The sequence below is a fragment of the Narcine bancroftii genome, chromosome 10 (assembly GCF_036971445.1).
Source record: "Narcine bancroftii isolate sNarBan1 chromosome 10, sNarBan1.hap1, whole genome shotgun sequence".
Taxonomy (NCBI): Eukaryota; Metazoa; Chordata; class Chondrichthyes; order Torpediniformes; family Narcinidae; genus Narcine; species Narcine bancroftii.
The window spans coordinates 81,989,348-82,012,390 of NC_091478.1; the positions used below are offsets into that span (position 1 = coordinate 81,989,348).

Below are 23,043 nucleotides of genomic sequence, written 5' to 3' on the forward strand. Positions count from 1 at the left end.
ATCAAATCTCAACAACTTCAATGCAACTTGATGACTGATTAACAATATTAGCAACATGATTAACCAACATAGCACAAACATTTCTTTTTAGCAAAGGTGAAAATAATGGTTATAATAGAATTTTATACTACTTGAAAGTGATAAAGAACTTGAAGCCTAAAATGATAATAATTTCTCACTTGATAAATTTCTCTCTTTTTGAACTGGGAAAAGTTCCTGTTGATGTCCTTTTACTATAATGGTTTAGATATCAGTAGTGACAAGACATAAAAGTAAGAACATATATGAAGCAAGAGTCATCGGTAAAGCAGCTCCCATAGAATTTTAATTACAAATAAAACATGATTAGAATGCATACACATTTTATGAAAGCAACATTTGAATTACTTAGTTTGCACCACCCAGATTATCTCACGGGTACTAGGAAAGCTAAATAGGTAGTGTTAAAAAAAATTACCAAGCATAAAGTAGCAGTCGCCAGGGTACAGCGGCAATGCCAGTCCTGGTGTTGCAATGTCCCAGGCTATTTTTAAGCCAACATGCCAAAGTGTTGGATCTCTGCCCTCAAATGAATTCCGGTTGCTTTCATCTGAGGCAGGTCCTAAATCTGTAAAGGAGAAAGGGCAATAGTTGAGTAAAAATGATTTATTAGAACCTCAGTAAGATATATGTCTCCTTTATCGACAACCTCCATATTCAGAAGCAGATTACACAAAACAGGCTAATGAATTTCATCAGTGCTTAAGTGATTAGAGACTTTGTGCATTGCAGAAACCTTGTATCAGAATGTTCATTATATCTACTTGAACAAGTCAAACTATTTTAGTTCTGCTTGTCTGTAAATAAAAACATCACAAAAAGTTTCAAATGGCTTTGGGCCTACTGCAATCTTGGATGTACTACAGTTTGATCTTCAAGCACAAAAAAAAAGGCTCTTATAATAAAACAAGCTCCAGAGTGTCTTTGTTAAAAGTTTTTGTTCGTCAAATTTGGCACTTTGACAAAGTTTTGTCATGTTTGACAAAAATCTATAAATAATGCTACTCTGAAGGCACTTTAACATAACAGAGCATATCAGGCACAGCAAAAAAACTTCTGAGTTCTGTTCGGCAGAAGTTCCTTAACTTTTGGCAAACATTGTCCAACTGTAACACTGTTCCCAATATGGCACCAATAAAATACAGAACCATAATCAAAAAGAGTAATTTCAATCAAGGTTTCCTGGGGTTTCCTAATAAATCCTGCACCTTTGGAATGTGCTCGTTAAAATGAGTTATATTTTGAGGTTTTTTTCCCCCCCCAAAAGTTTTATCGCCAAAAGTTCAAGCAGAGCTCGCAGGCTAGGCATTTAAAAGCTCCAATATTTACAGACAACAAACAAGCTAGATTATTATGATCAATGAACATGAAGATAAAATAAAATTGGAACAGTTTTTCATTGAGTGATTTACATGTATAATGTGGCCAACAATCTGTCACAGATTTGCTTGTAATTTCTGAGTTTTTTCGACAGAAACCAAAGAAAGCACATTACATACAATGGTAAAAACTGAACGAAGTACTTCTGTTCAAAGCTAACCCCAGTAGTATCTTGAAAGGAAAGTATATGGTAATAAAATCAGCATGCAACAGCTAGTTCATTTTTGACAAATCACTCCAATAGAAACAATGATGTCAATGACAATAAAAGCATTTACACGAGTTGAAATGTGCACCTGAGGGATCCAGCAATTAATTTTTTTTTTTGTTACAGATTTTATATTCTTGGCAACCAACCAGACAGGTAATTACAGTACACACAAGCACTGCATGTATTAAAAGTATAGGGCAACTTATGTAAACAAAATGGATTCCATCAAATACAGAAACATGTCTGCCCACACGTGTCGATTTAACATTTCTGCAGCACTCTAAAACAATTAGCAAACAGTAAATCTAAATTAGTTTACAAGTTTGCGGGTGTGCAGCCTCTGTGCGTGAAACAAGCTTGAGGGGGTGGAAGCATTAAAACAGCAAGTAGTAATTTGGTAATTCTCCACTCTTTTCCATACATACCATCACAGCTGTAACTATACACTGCAATAGTTGATTTTTCCACCAGGTTCTCGTCGTGATGCCAACTCACAGCCATCTTTCCCATACCAAAATAAGGTTCCTCCTTTAGGTATTTCATCCTTGAAGGGTCCATGTAATTCAAAAGAGCCACATTAAAGGATGATCTATTTTTTAATTCAGTATTAACATCGCTTTGTTGATTGTGACCTCCTTTCACACTTTCCGAGTCCTCAACTAAAGTAGAAGTCATCGCCTTCTCCACACATCCTTTATCATTTTCCACAGCGACGTCACGATCAAACAAAATCTTCACCGTTTCCGATTGCATGTATTCGTTAAGATCTTTAATAGCTTGGCAGGCTTTACCAATTTCTTCATTGCTGTATTTCACCTCTACTTGTTGGGTCGGCCAAGGTACTGCAAACAGCCTTGTGTCCAAGTAACGATAAGTGTGACCTGGGTTCCCAACAAGAAGTCGATGAACTGGTGTCAAAACATCTTTGCCTCTTATTTGAATAAGATCTTGCGCAAAACATTTGCAATCTCGCAGAGCCGTCAATCCTCGCTGAACTTTTTGATGGATTTCCTTGGGGACACAGCTGGCTTGTCTCAGGTGCAATTTGGAATATTTAGCCTTTGACTAAACAGAGAATTTTTTTTGTTACCCATTTCTATTAATACATATCTCCCAAAAGCGCTTCAGTATATCACACATTTCTCCTTGATTTTTTTTGTGCCAATTTTTGATGTTCCCTCCTAATTGACTTCCGGTTAATGGAGTTTTACTGTATAATACTGAAAGAGCAAATAGGCTATGCCTTAAATCTGAAAGTGGTTTCTGGTTGGATATTTGCATTGCTCAAAATGCAAGGAGAGATTTAGAGTCCTGGCAGAGCTATGCATGTGATGATGATGTATTAAAAAACTAGGAAGTATTCAAAATATTACGTGGATTCCACTATTTGTTCAACAAGCAGCATGAAACACCAACTCGCTGTCAGTACCTTTGGTATATTTACAGCAGCAGTACGGAGGTTGATAAAAAGTTCCATGCAATATTTCAATTACATGTAGAAAAAAGCAGATTTTGCATTCAGGGAATGTTCAAAATAATCTGTATTATTCAATATATTCTTTGCCTACTTTAAGAACAACCTTTTATATAATTGTCAAAAAGCAATGCAATGTTAAGGTACCTATTGAAAACTCACAATGCAAATAGAAATGCTGGATCAACTCATCTGGGAGAAAATTTGCTCATATGGGCAATGACCCTTCATTAGTTTTAATCAACCAGTTATTGATCTGAAACAACTAAAAATGCTAGAAATAGTCAGAAAAGCAAGTATACTGCAGATACCTGCAGTTACATTGCTTTTGTATCGGAGCCAAAACATTAAGCAATATGCTAGCAGCTATTCTCATTGAAAATATTATCTGAAATCTTCAATTGCAATATGAAAATAGATTTTTTTTTAAAAAGAATTACAGCACAAGGTCGTGCTGCTCAAATACACCAATTAAGCTACAAAGCCCATTCATTTTTGGAGGGTGGGAGAAAACCAGAGCACTTGGAGGAAACCCATGCAGGATACAGGGAGAACATATCAACTCGTCACAGACAGTGCTGGATTCGAATTCAGGTCACTGCCATTGTTGTTCATTTATATTGCACAGGAGACAGAATTGTTGTGTTTCACTGAATTAAAAAAAAGTATTTTCATCCATGATTATTTGTAATTCTCTACTCCATTCTAAATTTGCAATAGTTCTGTCATGAAACATATCCAAGGTAGAAATTGTTAGATTTTTAGGTATCAAGGGAATTCAAGGGTCAAGGAACGAACTGTCGAGGATGGCAGTACTGATGCAGATCAACAGCTACATTCTTATTGATACATGGAAACTCAATGCTCACATGAATTTCTTGTTGGTGTTCTTATTTACATTATTGCATTCACATCTTGGTATTTATAAGGACCCACTTGTTTTGCAAAATCAGAGATTATTTTAACTTTACGCGTTCAGTTCAGAACTAATTAACAGCAAAGCCCCCACAGGAGGGGAGTTGGGTGCATTCAACTGTGCCAGAAAGCAGGGCCTGCATCAACTTAGCTCCTTTACCTTCAGTGTATATTAAAACCCTAACTACAGACACAACTAATACAATTTAATTTTAAACAATTGCTTTCTGAGACCCATCAGTCTATAGTTGCTAAATTTTTCAGACCTGAAATAAAGCTAAATAGTACTGTTGTATCTCGGTTATCCTTCACTTCAAAAAAAAATATATACTATGATTTTGTGATGTTCCATTTTGCAGCCAGCCCATATTTAATGACTGAATCGTTAATAAACTAATTGACCAAAACTCCGAAGATGTACTTTGGTCGTAGATGTTTTACTATTATTTTAATCTTGCTCTGTTGAAAGATGCAATGCAAATATCCAACCAGAAACCACTTTCAGATTTAAGGCATAGCCTATTTGTTCTTTCAGTATTATACAGAAAAACCCCATTAACCGCAAGTCAATCAGGAGGAAACATAAAAAATTGGCAAAAAAATATCAAGGAAATAAATAAATTTTAAAATAAATAAGAATAAATAAAGTTTTAAATAAAAGTTTAAAATTATAAAAGTAAACATTGTCAGAAGCAACATGCAACCCCTTGGTGACAATGGGAGCAAACATTCAGCTGGCAGAGCATCCCATAGTGCCACACCCACAGCAGCTGTTCGAATAAAGTTTCAATAAAGTTGTGTTTCAATAACTGCTGCTGTTTGCTGGGGTGACTCTCCCAAAGTGTCTCCCTATCTGTGCCTTCTAAGAGTCTTTATCTTTGTTCGTATATTATTAAGTATATTAGTAAGGCTTTAACTGTAAACTTAGGGGAGGGGGCTTAATAATGATGGCAACACGGTTAGCGTAGTGGCCAATGCTGTTACAGCGCTCACAACTGGGGTTCGAATTTAAAGGAAAGTGTGCAGAGGTGAGTCAGATTGTGCCGAGGGCCTGACCGGGACACTTGCGTGGAGGTGAGTCAGGTTGTCAGAACAAGGGGAGAGAGGGTTAATTATGATGGTGGCACGGTTCGTATAGCGGCTAATGCAAAGTTGCTACAGCACCAGTGACTGGGGTTTGAATTTAAATTTTGTAAGTTACGGGAATTACTTGATTAAAGTTTAAACATTAATAAAGACTACAAAAACTGATTTTTTTTTCCAAATTATTTTAAATTTTGCACCGTCTTTTGTCTTTTAAATGGTCCATTCTTAATGCAGATATATTAGTTAGGCATTGTAAGAGTGAGTCTTAGTCAACAGGAAAATTTGCATATCCGACATTTACAATTCCCATAGGTGCCGGATAATGGGGATTTTACTGCATTACGTTTGAATAACAAAGATACTTTTTTAACATCATAAACTCATTGGGGCTGGTAATGATGATTGATCAATGGTAAAGTGTTTCCAATAATTAAGTGCACTTTTACAGTTTCATAGCATATTAACATACCAGCTGTTCAAATGCCACATCTTTGGGCGTTAAATATGGAAGCTTTCGATCTCCAATTTCTCTTAGCAGCTTCTGCCTCTGTTAGAAAAGGGAGATAATGAGAGAACTTGATTATCAAGTAAAACAAAAAAATGTTATTACCATTTTTTTTATCATTTATTCTAGCAGTGATCTCCCTACTGTCCTTCAAAATTAAATTTTATATCCAATATGCCTCTAAGGATCTAAATTTGATTGACTCCAAAATGGGAAATTGAAATTGTGATGGTTAATGGGTGACTACTCAACATTATTTATTTCAATGTAGGTAGCAAACTAATTCTGTGGTATTTGCTCATGTTAATGATAGTTAACCCTGATTAGAGATAGATGGTTTCATTAGCTGGTTGCATTAGCAAGAGTAATAAATAATGCAACAAGCGATTCGATATGGATATGCCTTATGGCAGGCAGAAGGCAATTTCATGTAATATTACATGTTCTGCATTATTACATGACAATAAAGGGATCTTGAAAAGATTGATGAACACTACAACGCAGGAGAGAGCATGGTGTACGATTTCCCAATGTTATACTGACGTCCTTGATGGAGGAGTCGCAGAGTAGAAAGAGAGGTCCAAATTCTGCAGGGGGCCAAGAGGCATTACACAGATATACCGGAGTGAGTGCAGATAACACTGGGATGTCAAAATCCAAAAAGAATGACCCTGAAAGAATAGTCAGAAGCTTCATATGATCAGATAAATGGCAGGAGACCAAGCATCAACAGGTTTGTTCAGAAGTCGAATCCTCCTTGAACAATCCAAGACAACATGTGACATCAATAAAGCAGCACCCAGCCAGTCAGTAGGATGCTGCATCATGAGGAAGTCAGTGGCTGGCAATTCATTCCAGAGATTAGCCCGTGGAGCACAAACCTGATATTCTCCCGCCCATTTCATCGTTGCCGCTTGTTGTTACCTATTTTGTCACCATCAAGCCTCTGATGATCTAGAGAAAACAATTCATCTTTATCCACCTTCTCGTTGTTACCTAATCCACTCCTGTCCAGGCAACATTCTGAGGAACCTTGTCTGCACCCTCTCCAAAGCCTCCACGTCTTTCCTCAAAATGTGACCTAACCGAAGCGTTAAAAATCTGCAGCATAACATCCAAACATTTATATTCACTTTAATACTCATTGCCCCAATTAATGGAGGCAAGCATGCCACATTCCTTCTTTACCAGTCTCTCCACATGTATTGCCATTTTCATGGAATTTTGGACTCATACCCCAAGAGCACTCTGCTCATCAATGCACCCCATTTACTGTATGCTTTCCTCTTGCATTAAATCTCCCAAAATGCAATGTACCACAGCGGTGTAGATTAAATTCCATTTGCTATTTGTCCTCCCAAATTTCAAATTGATCTAGATCCTGATGTATCATTTGACAAGCTTCCTCACTAAACACAACTCCACCAATTTTCATCTACTTTCTAACCATCTACATTTTCACACAAATATTCTATATATACCACAAACAACAGAGGTCACAGCAGTGCTTCTTGCAGAATATCACTGGCCATTTCCAGTCAAGAAATACACCCCTCAGTCACTGTCATCTTTTACCAAGCCCATTTTAAGTTCCATTTACCAACACACCATGGATCCCATGTGACATAATCTTCTGGACCAGCCCACCATGAACAACCTTGTCAAGTGCTTCACTAATATAGATAAGATCCACTGCCCTGCCCTCATTAATTGTTACTTCTTTTAAGAACTTAATCAAATTTGGGAAACAGGACTAACCCTTCACAAAAGCATACTGACTATCCATAATAAATCGATAGGTTTTCCAACTGCAAATAAATCCTATCCCTAAGATTCTCCTTCATCTCTCTGCCGTTAATTTAAGGCCCACAGACCTATAATTTCATGGTTTGTTCCCATTGCCTTTTTAAAACAAAGGAACAGCAATATTGACCAGTCTTCTGGAAGTTCACCCATGACTAAAGAGAGTACAAAAATCAAAGATTCAGCATCCATGTTCTCAAGGAGCTTGTATGCATGATAGAATTTTGTGTATAACATCAAATGAATATACCATTTGATGTAATTTATGTGGTGTAATGCACTTATATTGTACAATAAAGAATTCCAGAACTGTTTGAACTAAAAAGGTCCAAAAATTCAAACATCCATGGTATAAATTCTACTTATCCAGAACACAAACGTCAGTGTAAAAAAAGTAAAAAGTCAATGCTAGAGAAAAAGTCAATGCCTCAACAGGATCATAATGTCAAACCTAGTCTTCACATTGCAGGAGAGAAGTGATTGCACTGAATTGGGGTTGCAGAGATTTACAAGGATATTGCCAAGACTGGAAAATTGAAACTATCCGGAAAGGTTGGATTAGTTCCTTTTTTCAGAACAGACATGGCTAAAGGGAAACTTAATTAAGGTGCATAAAATAATGAAAAATCTAGATAGTGTAAATATAAAGGACTCCGTTCCCCTTAGAGAGAGGTCAAAAACCAGATGGCATTGATTGAAAGTAACTGGTTAAAGGATTGGAGGGAAGATATTGAGCTATTTTTCATTTTGACGGGGGTAGTGGTCTGAAATTCATCAAGTGAAGGGGAGATTGAGATGAACAGCTTCTTTGCATTTAAACTGGACTCGAATGTGTACTTGAAGAGTAGTAACCTCAGGAGCAATGGAACTTGGGCTGAATTGTGAGATTCACTACACTTTTTCAACTGGCAGATTCAAATGGCTGAATGGCCTCCTTTGCTATAAATTTTATGTTTCACACACAGTAGCACAAATAACTGGGTCAAATAATGCACAAAAGAAATTAACCATATAAGAAAAGTAGCAACTTTTGTTTTGAATGCCCCTATTTGGCCTCTCATGACTAAGTATTAAAAACACAGATATACTGGAGGAATTCAACAGGTCTTGCAGCATCCATGGAGCTAAGTATATATATATACACATAAACACAAAACTGATGTTTTGGGCCTGAGCCCTTCTTCATGGTATGAGTAAAGAGCAGGCAGGCACCCAAATTAAAAGGTTGGGGAGAATGAAAGAAAGGGGAAGAAGTTCAGACCAACAGATAGTGCGAATTGGATGTAGATAGGAGGACAAGATAGGAAAGGTGAAAATTAATTGGGTAAAGGAGTGGGGAATTGGCTCTATGAATGCAGAGCTGAAGGATAGGAGACAGAAGGAAATGGAAAGAGAGAGAGAGAGCCAGAACTAGAGGAAAGGAGACATAGGGATAATTGGGGACAGGGGTCTAACTGAAATTGGAGAAGTGTATCGGTACCCGAGATCCCGGTAGGAGGCCAACTGAGAGGCACGGAGCAGGAGCTGGAATCCATGTGGCACCAGATGGCAGCAGAGAAAAGTAATCCCCGTGAATATTACTTCTCATATGGCCTATCATTTCCCCAAGTTTCATCCACTATCTTACACAAGCTGATGACTCGAGTTGCTGAACATGGTCAGAACCAACTGCCATTCTAGTTTCTCTGTGGAAAGTGCTGAACTCTATCAGACTTCTGCTCTTTCTAAGAAAGATGGTTGATGGCACGTGGCAAAATTAAATTGTAAAGTTTTGCCATTCCAATACAGCTCTTCTCCTGGTTGAACAAGTTGTTCATTCTTTATTTATAGGATAACCCAAATAATGGTGGCTTCATTACAAAAACAATTAAAATTGACAATTAAATTCTAAAGTGCAAATAAATAATTCCATGATGTTGTAAATCTATAGCTTTCATCATTCCATATGGTTTAAGAGCAGAAAAAAAATGTGAAAGCCAGGGAAAAAGAAGTTATTCAACACATGACAAATCAAAATTCAATTAATATAGTTCTTGGGAGTCACCATCTCAGAGGATCTTACCTGGACCCAGCACACTAATGGCATCATGAAGAAAGCACGCCAGCGCCTCTACTTCCTCAGGAGTTTGCAGAGAATTAGTATTATATTGGAAAGCATGGCAAATTTCTACAGATTTGAGGTGGAAAGTGTGCTGACTGGCTGCATCATGGTCTGGTATGAGGATACCAATACCCCTGAGTGGAAAATGGGAGTGGACACAGCCCGGGACATTACAGGCAAAACCCTTCCCGCCATTGAGAGCATCTACTGGGAATGCTGCTGTCAGAGAGCAGCAGCAATCTTCAAGGATCCGCACCACCCAGTGCACTTCTACCATCAGGAAAGAGGTCGAGGTACCACAAGACTCGCACCCCCAGTTTCAGAAACGGCTGCAACCCCTCCACCATCAGACTCCTCAAAAACAAATTCAATCAGGGACTTTTGAACTTTATTGATTTTTTTTTCGTCTCTATATTGCCCAGTTTCTTTTACATTTCCTTATTTATTTACATGTATCTTCTTGAGTAGAGTTTTTTTTTGACCGACCAGTAAGTGGTAAAATTCTGCCTCTTCTGCAGGAAAAAGAATCTCAGTGTTGTATGGAATGTCATCGATGTATTCTGACAATAAGGATGAAATCTGAATTAAACCAAAAAATGCACAGATTTTAGCACTTCCTCACATTTGATTTCCATCTATGTTTAAATTTGTCTCCTCCACTTCATATGGACAAATACACACAGCAGGATTATTGCAGAATATTGCATCTTTCAAATACAAGGCAGCCGACATGAAGATATCAAATACATCCAGCTACTCACAAATTCCACATAAATGTTAGGTCAGGCTACCACAGATGGACAACTGAATAAGTGGGTAGCAGGTTCACAACTTCAGAGACCAGCACATAACTTTTCTTCTCAGGAAGCAGACCAGAAAACTTTGCAGCACACAAGTTCACACAACCCTCTGTTAATATTTTAAATTGAATTTAAAATCAGAATCTGGATTTAAAACTTAATTCAGCAAAAGTTTTTTTTTCTTTATATATTCCAGCATATAGAATGACTCGTGTATAGGACAACCTCCGGAATTTCCATCTAACATGTTAGTAGGATGAGCGAATTTTAAAGTAAACCACCGTTGGTTGCTGTAACAGGCCAATTAAACCCTGTAGTATGGAGATGACACCAGTCGGACTGGACGGATAGACCGTATGTGAGAACTCTGAGACTTCGTTGCAAACAGGACAGGCTCAAGATCGAGTCAGAGCCGGTGGGAAATGGAAGTGGTATTGAGACTTTGCTGTCAGGGTGCATTTTAGACCCGGCATATAAAATGACCCTGATTTTTGAAGTCCCATTTTTAAGTTTCGAGGATCATTCTCTACGCCAGCACATAGGGCATATACTTTCAGGGATTTTTCATGAAATAGTTGCACTTTGCACAGACCTTTTGTTATTCAGTTATAAAATGGCAGTGGCCCTGGTAAGGATCCATATTGCCCATTTTGACCTGTCCTTTGAGAGCATATGGTTGAGCTATCTCTTGAACTTCTGAATTTCTTCTGGTGAAGAACAAGCATTCAGAATTTACACCCTCCATCTATGGGGTCTGCATAGGTTGCCTTACAGTCTTTAATCCTCGTGGTAGGTTAGAAATTTAAGGGGCCTTGTCAAAGAAACCTGGCAAGTGATATGTGCATTGTTTATTTCTTTCAAAGTGCACACTTGCAACTTCAACATACAGGTAATGGATATTGTGAATAGTTAGGGTAGTAGAAGGGGTATGATTCAAGGAGGCTATCTTGACCCACCAGTACTGAGCTTTGGGTGTTGCCAGATATTGACTTAAATTATACAGCAAGGTGCTTGAGTCAAAGATAGTGCCTTGCAGAGAAATTCTCCAGCTGATCAATGGATCGATCCCCATTGACTTCAATTTTACCAATATGCTTGATACATATTCAATCATATGTCTTCTGGATGTCAAGGGCTCTGGAACTCAGCTCTTGGGCTCTTCTTTAGGCTAAGAGTAGAACACTATGCAGAGTGGAACTGTGTGAGCACAAACTAGGCTTAATTCAAAATGCTATTGGCAGCAAGTACACTTCTTCTACAGTACCATCGATCCATCAATTTACTTATGACAGAGAGTAGACTGCGGGGCAATTTCACTAGATGGTACTTATCCTGCTTTTTGTTAATAGCACAAATCTGGTCATTATTCCATGCTGTCTGGTGGATGCCAGCATTGGAACTGCACAGGAACAAATGGATTACAAGGGCATTGAATTTTCCAGTATAAATCTTTAGCACAACCGCTGTGATGTTGTCACTGCTCATCTGAGTTTCTTGATGTTACATGGAGTGAACTAAATTGCCCTCCTGCTGCTATGATAGTTAGAGTGTCAGAAGGTAACTAATATGAATCTGCTACTGAGATGCACTGGTCCAGGCTTTGCCCCTCGTGTGCAGCGCTCTGTTATTGTTGAGGACAAACATGTTCTTCTAGTCTACTCCTATTGTTAGTTGTTTGTATCCAGCAGAATTCAAAACTGGATGTGATGGGTCAGCAGAACTTTGATCACATGACTTTTCTTATTGCATGTTCCTTTTGTGCTGTCAAAAAGATTTGCACCTCAATTTTGGGCCCAGTTGTTTCTGCTCTGAGCATACTTTCATATCCTTTCAGTCAACCATAACTGGTCCCCTGGTTGATTGTAATGACAGAGTGGTGAAAAAATATGACAAGATGAAGTTATCAAATGAGTTAAGAGTACGATTATTCTGCTGTTGATAATCACAGTTCCTTATTCATGTTCAGTTTTGAGCTGCTCAATTTATTCTGAAAGGAATAAAATTCAGTAAAACTCAACATCCTATCTTCAGGTGTCCACACTATCTTTCCTTCATAAGGCATTTTGGTACAGATATCTGACATGTCTTTAGGCCATCTTAAATTGAAGGGCAGCTCCAAAACTAAAGAAAAAAGTGCCGTGTTCTGCGGTCGAGTTAAAGATGCACTACAAATCACACACAGAAAGTCAATAGCGTTGAGAGTGAGTTGCATTTCATCATTGCCCAAAATAGCGCAATGAAGTTAATATTCTTCTTCTTTTTCTTTCTTCTTTGGCTTGGCTTCGCGGACGAAGATTTATGGAGGGGGTAAAAAGTCCACGTCAGCTGCAGGCTCGTTTGTGGCTGACAAGTCCGATGCGGGACAGGCAGACACGGTTGCAGCGGTTGCAGGGAAAAATTGGTTAATTGGGGTTGGGTGTTGGGTTTTTCCTCCTTTGCCTTTTGTCAGTGAGGTGGGCTCTGCGGTCTTCTTCAAAGGAGGTTGCTGCCCGCCAAACTGTGAGGCGCCAAGATGCACGATTTGAGGCGTTATCAGCCCACTGGCGGTGGTCAATGTGGCAGGCACCAGGAGATTTCTTTAGGCAGTCCTTGTACCTTTTCTTTGGTGCACCTCTGTCACGGTGGCCAGTGGAGAGCTCGCCATATAACACGATCTTGGGAAGGCGATGGTCCTCCATTCTGGAGACGTGACCCATCCAGCGTAGCTGGAGCTTCAGCAGCGTGGACTCGATGCTGTCGACCTCTGCCATCTCGAGTACTTCGACGTTAGGGATGAAAGCGCTCCAATGGATGTTGAGGATGGAGCGGAGACAACGCTGGTGGAAGCGTTCTAGGAGCCGTAGGTGGTGCCGGTAGAGGACCCATGATTCGGAGCCGAACAGGAGTGTGGGTATGACAACGGCTCTGTATACGCTTATCTTTGTGAGGTTTTTCAGTTGGTTGTTTTTCCAGACTCTTTTGTGTAGTCTTCCAAAGGCGCTATTTGCCTTGGCGAGTCTGTTGTCTATCTCATTGTCGATCCTTGCAACTGATGAAATGGTGCAGCCGAGATAGGTAAACTGGTTGACCGTTTTGAGTTTTGTGTGCCCGATGGAGATGTGGGGGGGGGCTGGTAGTCATGGTGGGGAGCTGACTGATGGAGGACCTCAGTTTTCTTCAGGCTGACTTCCAGGCCAAACATTTTGGCAGTTTCCGCAAAGCAGGACGTCAAGCGCTGAAGAGCTGGCTCTGAATGGGCAACTAAAGCGGCATCGTCTGCAAAGAGTAGTTCACGGACAAGTTTCTCTTGTGTCTTGGTGTGAGCTTGCAGGCGCCTCAGATTGAAGAGACTGCCATCCGTGCGTTAATATACGTCTCATGCATAAACACTGTGTTATGAAAGGTAGAAAAAAAAATCCTGCAATATGCTTATTGTGCCGGAGAGTGATAATTCACACCTGAACAAATCTGTCCACATAGCACAGCCTTAGGTCTGCACAGATCCTCAAAGCTGACAACTTCGGAGTACAATCTATAGAAATATTCAGCCCAAGGATGTAAGTGCACTCAGGTCATGCTGGTCATTATTGTAGCCCTCAATCAAGCAACAGAAAAACAGTAACTGAAGAAAACCCCACTTTATCTTCTTTCCTGCACGACTATTAAATAGGTTTTGTTTTCCACGTCAAATGCCTTTGCCCCCTTCCCATTTATCAAAAGCTTCAGTTTCTGCTTCCCACAAGAAAGTGGCCATGCATATGCATCTTGTGTTTATTTAGCCAAAGGAGGATAAAAGTTCATTTACATTAAAACTAATTTTGTTTTTGCATCAAAAATGTTTTGCCTTGCAAATTCCTGATTCTGAAACATACCTTGCTTAAAGTCTGCAGAATGTTTTAATTTAAGAGGTTATTCATTTATCTTGCTACATCTTAATGAAACAGTATCGACAATCTACTTGCACAGTTCAGCGTTAAATTTGTCACACATGATTTAACATTTTAAGTAATGATAATAGGAAGTTAAAATGATAGATAATTTTTACGAGACTTCTTTTTGCTGGTATTATGCCCTTGAGCTTCACCCCAACAGACTCTATCAATAAAGCTATGGTATCATTCTAAATATCTTGACAGCATAATCTATTTTCAAGTTCCCTTCACGTTTGTACATCCTCTTTTAACAGGTGCACTCCTTTCGTTAACAAAACCTTGTGCCATCTGTAAATGTTGGAAGCAGGTGCTTTTCCTGTATGAGGAAAATAACTAACCTCAAAACACCAAGCCAATTTCTCATTTTAAAAAAATGGAAAAACACAAGGATGTGTTGCATTAGTGGGCTGGGAAATTTCAACTTTTAGTTATATGTAAACCACATGCAAATTTCAATTTCGTAGGAGAGTTTATCTCTTGGAAACATACTTATTCTGGTTGGTTGTATCACTGTCTGGTACGGAGGTCCCAATGATCAGGATAAGAAAAAACTCCAGAGGGTTGTAACTCAGCCTGCGACATCACAGGTACCAGTCTTCACTCCATCTACAAAAGGCAGTGTCTTAAGAAAGCAGCCTCTATCCTCAAGGACCCCCACCATCCAGGCCATGTCCTCTTCACTCTGCTACCATTGGTAAAAAGGTACAGGAGTCTGAAGACGAGCACTCAGTGGCGCAAGGACAGCTCCTTCCCCTTTGCCAACAGATTTCGCAATGAACAATGAACCAAAGACATCACCTGACTTGTTTTTAATTTTGTACGGTAGTTTATGCAAATGTTTTCACTGTGATGCTACTGCAAAACAATGAATTTTGTGACGTGTTCATGACAATAAAAATTCTGGTTCTGATTATTGAAATTCTGAGAAAAGTGAACACTTCCAAAATATATTCAACATTTACCAAATTAAATAATAATTTTCACAAAAAATCTGAGCAAGTGCCCTAAATTTTAATAAAGCAATTTTGTAGAGGATGTCACGGACATCCAACACTACATAGCCAGAGGAAAACCTGAAACCATGGCGAGATGTGGAGGTCCGGCAATAAGATGGTGCGAAGAACGGGAAGGGCCAAACTCTCCTAGGCAATCAGGAAAGCAAAGCAAGGGTAGGCGCAGAAGATCCACAGGCAACTGTATGACACGAGGCACATGTGGCGAGGTATTAAAACTGTAACGAACCACAATTCAGCCGTGCAGGTCAGTGACAATGATAACTCCCTTCCTGACCGGTTGAACACCTTCTACGCACAGTTTGATGAAGAGAACATGATGCCAAAGATGGATCATCCCCCTGAAGAATAGTCACCCCGCAGCTGAAGTGAGGAGGGTCTTATCCAGAGTGAACCCACACAAAGCAACAGGGCCAGATAACGCACCTGGTCAGGAGCTGAAGGACTGTGCGGAGGACTTAGGTCCTAAAGAACATGTTCAATATCTCATTCCAGCAGTCCATTGTACCCTAAGGATTAATGGCAGCCACCATAATTTCAGTGCCCCCAAGAGAGCAACGGTAGCTGGACTGAATAACTTTCATCCAGCGGCACTGACGTCCCTGATCATGATGTGCTTTGAGTGACTGGTAATGAAGTGCATCAAAGCACACCTACCAGTGACAATGGACCCATTCCAGTTTTGCTATTGGCCAAACCAATCCACAGATTATACAATAGCCTCTACTCCCACCCTGACCCACCTGGAAAATTACGCTATTGTTCATTGACTTCAGCTCAGCATTCAACATAATCTTAACTCGGAGGCTGAGATCAGATTTATCCCATCTCAGATGGATCTGTTCTCACTGGGACTCAGCACCCATTTCTGTAACTGGATAGCGAACTTCTTGATTGAAAGAACACAATCTGTCTGAGTGGGCAGCAAAACCTCAAGCCAATCATACTGAGCAATGGCACATCTCAGGGCTTTGTGCTCAGCCAGCCAGTGCTCGCTCTTCTAGCTCACGACTGTATTGCCAAGTTCAGCTCCAACAGAGTTATCAAGTTTGCACATGGCACAATGGTAGTTGGCCCTCATCGGCGACAATGATAAATCGGTTTACAGAGAAGAGGTTGAAAGGCTTATACAGCAGAGCAAGAATAGCAACCCGATCTCAACGTGGACAAAACAAAGGAGATGACTGTGGATTTCAGTAGGATGAAGGACCACTCTCCACTACCTATCAATGCGGCATATCCTGGATCCACAACACCACCTCATTGGTCAGGAAGGGGCAGCAGCACCTACACTTCCTGAGGCGGAAGAGAGCAAAGCCACTGGCCATCATCTTAATAACGTTCTACTTGAGCACAATTGAGAGTGTCCTGGCTGGCTGCATCTTAGTGTGATGTGGTAGCTGCAAATGATCAGATCAGAGGTCAGTAAAGAGGGTGATTAAAATTGCTGAGAAGATCACTGGGGTATCCCTTCCCTCTATCGAGAATATCTACAGGATGTGGAGCTTAAAGAGAGCTTAGAGAATCACTGAGGAACCTTACCATCAGCCCGCATTATCTTTGAGTCACTTCCTTCAAGGAAGAGGTGCGGGAGCATAAAAACCAGGACTGCCCGGCTAAGAACAACTTCTTCTCGCAGGTGGAAATTGTTTAACAACCTGAGAAACCCGTGAAGTATTTTCATATATATTTATTTTGGATTGCTATTTATACATGTGATTTTTGTGTAGTATGTACTATGTGTCTATACAATGGTCCAGAGATCTGCTGTATGTTAGGTTACATATGTATAATCAGATGACAATAAATTGTAACTTACTTGAAATATTGTAAGTGTACAAATTGCCTCAGTATTTATAACATTTGAGCCTTGTTATTATTATGTGTAACCAGATATGGCTGCATTTGTTTCAAATCTGATTTTCTTTCCTTTTATGAAGTTAAAAAGACTGGCAAAGGGCTGTTATCATTCCCAGTGGTCATTTTATTTATCTTGCGCCAATGTAGAGAGCCTGCCTGGTTGGCCCAAAACCTCCTTTACCTGAACAGTGTGGTATGAGTGGTGGCAGAGACGACGACAGCTCGGTAAAGAATTTCAGCCAATTAAATCTTTGCCTACTGGCAAATCTCTCATTTGTCTTTGCCAGCTGTCAAAACAGCAAAGGGGTTATGTATCATTGTATGCATTTAAGTAAAATGATACAGTTTTTTAAAAAAAGATAAAATTCATTAAAACACCCAAAGCACTTAAAATTAGTAAACTAAACAATAATATTTTTACAAAACCTTGCTTCCTCTTTACTTCAGTAGCCCCAATAATCTTCAGTAAAATCAAAGGATAGGTGATTCCTACACATGGTCCAACCATAATTACACATAATAATAAGGCTCATTTTTTTAAAAAATACACCAGGTCCAACATGGGACAAGATCAATAGACACTCCAATGTAACTGCTGAGAAACTTAGCTTGATTGAGGTTTGTTACGCTTTGTGAAGCAACAGATTGGGTGTTCCAAGTCTGATTACACATACAAGGAGATTGCAGATTTATCTTCATTTAAATCTGAGTGTTTCCACTTGAAAGTTTTGATATTTACCTGCAAGATTTGAGCCATACATTGATCAAAAATGTTATCAAAATGCATTGTCAAGCTAAATGCATAAAATCTGTTTTAAAGTAACTAAATAAATGACTGTTTATTAGTATCTCATTAAAGACAATGACAAAAGCACAACAGGCACGAACTGTCAAGCACGCTAAGTAATTTATAAATATCAAAGTCGAAGAAGCCATTTAAAAAAACATATTTAAAAAAGGAGCGAGTCCAATGAACCACTTATATGGTCTTAAATATCCTTCATTGGCTTTTGCAACCACAAAAGCAAATTGTGTAAGGCTGGATTTTTGTGTCATAAAAGATATTAATGCACAGCAATTGTTGCTGTTGACATTATACAAAATAAAGTTAAGTTCTCAGAGTACTTAAAACTGAAACCGAAGTGGTATTTGGCTGCACGGTCATGTATGGAAGTGGACTTAATTTTAACATTCTAGAAGGATTTGGACAGATACATGGATGGGAGCATTAGAGAGGGCTATGGACTAGGCAGAAAAACAGTTCAGCACCACAGATAATGATCAATGGTTCTTTGGTTCTATGGAAGTTAGGAGGAAACTGAGTACACAAGTTTGTATGAGCGTGGAGATGTGACTTCCCATCTTCACAGATTGCAGTCTATTATACAAGAAGTCACGGATCCATTTATGCAGACAAGTGCTTTGGGAAATGTCTCAAAACTGGGGATATTTATTGGCAACTATGGTATTGAAGGCAGAATTGTAGTCAATGAACTATGCCTGTCAGAGGTGCTCAGATGTTCCAGGGTCAAATGGAGGGTCAGCGAGGTGGCATATGTAAGTCTAGGCTGGCTGGAAGACTAGGGATGAAGTGAACCAGGCCCAGCCCCTCAAAGCAGTTCATGATGGTGGATGTCAGAGCAACCATTCAATAGTTATTTAAGCCATAATAGTCTTTTATTTGATACTGGTACAAATGGTAGCCTTCTTGAAGCAGGTAGGAATTAAAAATTGTTGAAGGGAGAGATTAAAGTTACCAGTGAACATCCTCCAGCAGATCCACACAGGTTCTCAGGACACATTCAGGGACTCCCATCTTTCCAATGGGTTCACTCTTCTTAAGCCCAATCTGATGTCAGCAGCTGTGACCTTAGGGTCATGATTAAACAAAGTGAGCATAGAACGCATGAAGGTCATCAGAGAGGATTGCAGTTTTGTATGCTTTGCTACTCAGCTTTGCCTGTACCTCGTTACAAAACTCATGGCCTTCCATAATTACTGGGTATCTGTGAAGTTTTATTGGGACTCAAGCCTTATGAGTTATCACCTTTCACCGTCCCTTGTGGCATGAAGACAGTTCTTTTAGTTCTTATATAGGGTGAGATCTTCCGACTTGAATGTCTCTATTCTGGCCTTCAGTACCGTGTTAACTTTGCACTTCATCAATATTTTCTAATTGGGAAATACTGGTGCTTAATCAGGCGGTCTTCTACAGACTCACTGATGAAGTCAATGAAAGCGGTGGTAAATTCATCAAGGTTGGCTAGTGAATTTTTAACTACAGGACATAGATCATGTGGATCAGAAGAACATTGATAGATGATTCCAGTAAGCTGATTCACTCCAAAACATGTCATGTAGTGGAATTAAATACAGTGAAACCCCGATCTTACATGCGTCGATTTAACACAAATTCAGATAGAACACGATGAGCCAATAGACTCAGGTGTCGGGCTCCCGGGCAGGAGCAGGGACGTCGAGCTCCCGGCAGGAGCGGGAACTCAGGAAAGACGTGGTAGTTCCAAATGCAGACGCACACAGGTTTATACTCAGATGCTCCAATACTTCAAATATAACTAATGGATCATTGGGTCAGGTAAGTGTGTCGTCGCATTGCAGAGAGATTCGAAACAGTAATTTCAACTGTAACAATGATTTGTTGAAACTCCGATTAATCTTTCCAAGTTTTAATTACATATCACTATCAAGGATGAGTAGAATGCATTTGACATATTTTTGGTTTTAAAAAAATCAAATGGCAAAGTAAATATCGACCAGTAAATGACACCATGCTAACCTATTTGTTAAGCATAATATTGTTGCCAAATGGGGAGCGGTTTTGGCAAGGAGAGGATTGTTCCTTTTTTCAGTAATTGGATCAGTGGAATTAGTTCTCATGTACACATTGGAGAGAAGGATGAAAGCAAAATAAAACAGGTGTCATATTTCAGGTTAATTCTTACCTTTCAAAGCATTGTCAGTGATGAAAGATTAACACTGCTTTTTAATGCAACAACAGCTATGCAAACTAAGCAGTAGAATTGTAAAGATAGAGAAGAAAGTTAATATATTCCTTTTAAAACAATGATGCAGAAAAGAGTACTGTAGATAAAGAGAGCAGGTTTCTGACCTCCTTAATTTATTTCACAGAATGTACACTCTTGTCACGTACTCAAAACAATGGGAAAGTTCTAGGTGTCAGTTGCTACCACAGTTAGTGTTAAATCGAGCTAATTATTATACCAAATCAGTACAGTTAACAGGGCATAACTGTGAGAAGGGCATGTTCTGGGCATTTAATGGCAGCCTTGAATGAAAATGAATACATTACCCCTTGCCCTCAATAACAAAACCAAATACTTTATGTCAAGGGCTGAATCAGATCAGAAAACTGGAAAGCAGGACACCAGGGCTTGTCCTGAACCATGATGTTCCAGTGCCCTCTAGTGACACTTAACCCCTTTTTAACTCAAGAATGCCTTCTCTCACCAATTCATCGGATTCCTGAGGCTTCTATATAATTAAATCTGATAAAAATATAATAATCCATATTTGTTACTATTATAGCAATGAATGAGATTTTATTTCATTTTAAGATTCCGAATAATAATTAAAACAGCACCAAGAAACCTTTGGAACAGTACAAAACAGAAGTTTAACATCTCACGATCCAAGAAACAAAGTAATCACAAGGTGACAGAGAACATTTCAAAAGTAGCAGGCAACAATCTAATCAACTCTTGTGAGCAGCTTCATAATTCAATAGGGCTGGACTACATCTTCTAGTTCAACGTGCTTTTCTGCTCTCCCATATTCCTTCAAGCTCTTATGTATTCTATTCTACCATGTAAGTTTGTTAATGCTATATATTTCATTCTATTTCTTCTCATTATTTTAAACTCCAATGAATGTAGGTGCATTCATTTCCCACTCATTTGTTCTTCATAGGGCAAGTACATGGGTAACGATGCTTAAACTTTCCACAATAATCCAGGTGGCGTCTCACTAAACCCCTGTATAATTGCTTTGCTCTTTACATTTTTCTCAGCAATAAATGCTAAGATACAGTTTGTTTTTTTCCAGTAGGTTTTTCTAAGAATTCCCTTATCAAAATGCAAAAATATGCATTCACAACGGGACTGCAGAGTGACATCAAAATGTGGATAATACTCTTCTGTAGATAATCAAATTGGGGGGGCAACCGTTGAATACCATCCACATTAAAAAACACATAATTATCCACATAAATGAACATACTGTATAATTATAAAATATAGTATTTAATATAGCTGAAAAGACAATGAATTTTAGCAATACAATTATCAAATGTAAGTAAATAAGGTGAGTGGCTCAGCATTGTGTGACTGGCTGGATTTTGACCAAATGCTCTGGTTTTCTCCCAGTCCCAATGCATGCTGTTAGATTAAATACTATTGTAAATTATACCTTAGTGTAGGTTAATTACAAAAAATAGTCAAGGGTTGGGGGGGGGGGGGTGTGGTTCATATGCATGACAGGATAAATTGCAGGGGTGCAGAGAAAATGGGAAAGAAGGGCCTGGAATACAGCATAGAGCTGATGGACCAAATGCTTTTAAATTTTAAAAAATCATAAATAACAATAAAGGATTTTGAAAATGTATAGAGATATAACAAAGCCATTTAGAGAGAAGCCCTTAAGATTAAAACATTCAGGTACATTAGTGAAGCATGGGAGAATGAATCAAGTCAGAACAGAAATGTTTGTGCACCAGGCCATGGACATTTACTTCCCCTTATGATAGCTATCCCGGTTGATATAACTCTTGGGCTTTAAAATGCTATTTTTAAGATGTATACTCTACGTCCAATTCAAGGGTCTAAATTGTGCAAAACAATATACCTGTACCATCGTTCTGTATCTGCCTGGTCCAGTCCAGGGTGGCACAATTGTCACAGACAATTGCAATTGCTTTACATATGGATGGTATTCAACAGCTGCCCTCTCCAATCTGATTATCTACACAGAAGAATATTATCCACATTTTGATGTCACTCAGCAGTCCCGTTGTGAATGCATATTTTTGCATTTTGATAAGGGAATTCTTAGAAAAACCTACTGGAAAAAAACAAACTGTATCTTAGCATGTATTGCTGAGAAAAATGTAAAGAGCAAAGCAATTATACAGGGGTTTAGTGAGACGCCACCTGGATTATTGTGGAAAGTTTAAGCATCGTTACCCATGTACTTGCCCTATGAAGAACAAATGAGTGGGAAATGAATGCACCTACATTCATTGGAGTTTAAAATAATGAGAAGAAATAGAATGAAATATATAGCATTAACAAACTTACATGGTAGAATAGAATACATAAGAGCTTGAAGGAATATGGGAGAGCAGAAAAGCACGTTGAACTAGAAGATGTAGTCCAGCCCTATTGAATTATGAAGCTGCTCACAAGAGTTGATTAGATTGTTGCCTGCTACTTTTGAAATGTTCTCTGTCACCTACAATGGATATTGAATTATGTAGCAGTGTTAGTTAAATAAATCTGAAAAGGTTAATGTGAACATTACGATTTTTCAGTTACTCAAATGGTGAGAGGTTTGCAAACAAATTTGCTCTTAAGTCTTCAATGTAATGGCCATCCCTGTTGGTATAATACCAGGCACTTGAAATGTCTAAATGTAAATATTTTAAAGAATTCTTAACAATTTTCTATTTATTTATTTGAAAAAAAATGAAGCTAAATGAAAATATGGACACGAGTATAACTTAAGTATAACTTAATCCTAAAAAAAAGGAACATTTAGAAGGAGTATATAAGCAGCCTCTAAAGCAATTAATTCTGCCACCTTTCAACACCATCTGTGCTCATTTTTCTCTCAACCAAATTCATCTGTTCCTATTTAAAGCAGTCTTCAACATTTTTCCTCTGACTGTTTATATCACATCATACAATGTT

The 23,043-nt window shown here is 38.8% G+C and overlaps 1 protein-coding gene across 8 annotated transcripts in view; it reads right to left on the bottom strand.

Moving 5' to 3' along the window:
• Positions 1-23,043, bottom strand: part of fto (FTO alpha-ketoglutarate dependent dioxygenase) — a 322,852-nt gene that overhangs the window by 263,766 nt on the left and 36,043 nt on the right. For all 8 annotated transcript variants that reach the window (XM_069901571.1, XM_069901569.1, XM_069901568.1 and 5 more), the window contains exons 2-4: positions 5,575-5,652; positions 2,056-2,695; positions 458-607 (exon numbers count right to left, since the gene is read on the bottom strand). In XM_069901571.1, the coding sequence (XP_069757672.1) occupies positions 458-607; positions 2,056-2,695; positions 5,575-5,652 (868 nt within the window). The remainder of the gene's footprint in view (positions 1-457; positions 608-2,055; positions 2,696-5,574; positions 5,653-23,043) is intronic.